General features: G+C 35.6%; 2 protein-coding genes across 3 annotated transcripts in view; both read left to right on the top strand.

The window, feature by feature from the left end:
* LOC125043358 (low density lipoprotein receptor adapter protein 1-like) overlaps nt 1-755 on the top strand; it is a 32856-nt gene extending 32101 nt beyond the window's left edge. For both annotated transcript variants that reach the window (XM_047639445.1, XM_047639443.1), the window contains exon 6: nt 432-755. In XM_047639445.1, coding sequence (XP_047495401.1) covers nt 432-536 — 105 coding nt within the window. In that variant the 3' untranslated portion in view covers nt 537-755. The remainder of the gene's footprint in view (nt 1-431) is intronic.
* A 981-nt stretch (nt 756-1736) lies between these two features.
* LOC125043256 overlaps nt 1737-2500 on the top strand; it is a 36164-nt gene continuing 35400 nt past the window's right edge. Inside the window, exon 1 of the mRNA XM_047639265.1 lies at nt 1737-2500. This exon is cut by the window's right edge and continues 23 nt beyond it. Coding sequence (XP_047495221.1) covers nt 2445-2500 — 56 coding nt within the window. The 5' untranslated portion in view covers nt 1737-2444.

Raw genomic sequence — 2500 nt, 5'->3', positions numbered from 1 at the left:
TATCTAATCTTACAGATTTGTGCACTCTGAACTTGTTAGAGATAGTATTTTTTGCACGGAAGTAATAATTTAACAGTGAATATAGTTAAGAAATACAAGTGATATCATTTTCATTATGTAAACTCATCCATTTTCTCTTTTTTTGGCTTATGAGTTTTAAGAAATGTCGTTTTTTATCAAACGTTTTCATTATGGAAGCTGGCTTACCTTCAAGTTCTTCAACTTCAAGTTTTCTAAAAAAAAAAAAAAAAAAATATATATATATAAAAAAAAGTATTTTCAATATGTAAGGCCACTACTTACATGCTGAAAATTATTTTAAGATTTTCTTTTTAAGTAGTAATCATTCAATAACACCAATGAAAAGTACCTTTTTGAGAGGCGAGGCGACCCCCAAGGCCCTCGAGCTAAGTGCCTCTTCCCCCCCGCAGGTGAAGGCCAACAAGTCCACTCGGAAACCCAAGAAGTTCGCCATCGATCTCCGCTCTCCCGAAGAGATCGAGGTCGACCTCAAGGAAGCTGATTCTGAGGCTTAGACGCGGCAGTGGGATTCGAGTGTCGGATGGAGGGTGAGCCGGAAGATCAAGAGGAAGGATGGAAGGAAGAAAAGAAGGAAAAAAAAGATAAGAAGAGTGAAAAGAAAAGAAGTGAAATGGTGTCTTGAGTGATGAAAAAAATAGAAAAAAATGAGATTATGTTGCCGGGTTTTTACTCTTAGTGATAAAAAAAATCCAAGAAATGAAAAAAAAGAGAAAGAGAAAAAAAGTCACTGTTGAAATAACCAGTATCCGAGACTTGATATTTCGTGAAACAAAGAAAAAGAATGAATAAAATTGGAGAAATATTAAAGTGATAGAAACCAAGTTGTAAATCCAGGGCAGTGTAATGGCGTGAGCTGATAAATGCAAGAGATAATCTCTTATCGCGCCACGTGACTTAGATAAAAGAAAGAAAATAGTTTTTGGGATACGTTTAAGCCAAAGTTTTAGAATGAGATAGTTTTCCGATTTTAGTTTTTAAAAATCGCTTAAAACTGGTTTCATCAATTATAATATTAGCAAGCATATACGAACTGATACCTGAAGTAGTGAAGTCCATTTGAAAAATTATAAAGAATATGAAAAAGCTATTTTAATAGTCAGAGCTCAGAACAGCATAGATATGTTATGCTTTATATATCTATCAGATGATCCTTGCAACTAATATAATGAACAATTAACTCCCAAAACGCAGCAAAAAATGAATAGATAAACAAATAAATTCAATGCAAATATAAAAATAGAATTCGATAATTACAAGGATTTAAAAAAATGCTTCAATTAAAAATCTTTATGGAACTTAATAACCTGAAAGCAATTGTAGATATATATATGATAAAGTAAGTTTAAGTTTGACGTCGGATGGTGAACGGAGGAAGAGGAAAGGAAGGGAGGAACATGTGGATAAAATCAGTAGGTAAGAAAGTAACAAGAGAACGTAAAAAGAAAGTGAGAGTGAGAATGAGATAGAGAGAGGGAGAGGGATATATATATATATATATATATATATATATATATATATATATATATATATATACATACACGCACATATATTTATATATATACATATATATATATATATATATATATATATATATATATATATATATATATATATATACACACACACACATATATTTATATATATACATACATATATATATATATATATATATATATATATATATATATAGAGAGAGAGAGAGAGAGAGAGAGAGAGAGAGAGAGAGAGAGAGAGCAGCAAAAGAAAAAGTAAGTTTCAAGGAAAAAGCACCAAAAATATAATGAAAGGAGAAACGAGAAACGAGGAAAGTGAAGTTGGATGAGCGTCCAGATAACCTTTTCAGAAGAAAGTTAATATTGTTTTTTTGTGCTTTGTCGAACTCCATTAGATCAGCTTGTTAAACCTCCCTTTCAACTTGCAGTGAAAAAATCCATGAAACATATTTTTTACGAATCATTCTTATTGATTTGCCGTTTTCAAAGACAGGGCCTCAGCAGAGGGAAAGGGACTGAGGCCGGCCAATTAGCGTTCGAGAAAGCTCCAGAAAGCTATTGTCTCATCCCCTCCCCCTTCAGCCTCCCTCCTCTCCTCCCTCCAGTTCATCCGACACTGTCACTGTCAAATCCACGAGCATGACGAAGGGCCAACAGACTTCATTCACAGCGGCCCTTGTCACCACCGGGAATGAAAATGTTAACGAAATCAATATAACCCATCGGCAGAAGCTTCTCTTGTAGTGTTCGTGTGACCGCAGCTTTCGCCTCTGCTGACTTGTTCGCGCTCTGATATCCAACAAAGAATTGCAAGGAAGCATAACAGCAGAAAACGAAATGACGTCGCCTTAACCCAGAGCCAGGAAGGGCCAGCCAGAAAGCAACAAGAACAGCAACAGTATCAGCAAGATGGCCCACCCCCTCCCGCCCCCGCCGCCCCCCCTCAACCTTGGCGTCGGCTGGAG

This window comes from Penaeus chinensis, chromosome 33 (genome assembly GCF_019202785.1).
Source record: "Penaeus chinensis breed Huanghai No. 1 chromosome 33, ASM1920278v2, whole genome shotgun sequence".
Lineage (NCBI taxonomy): Eukaryota > Metazoa > Arthropoda > Malacostraca > Decapoda > Penaeidae > Penaeus > Penaeus chinensis.
The sequence above is the reverse complement of the archived record's forward strand: the minus strand, read 5'-3'. Positions and strand labels throughout refer to the sequence as shown.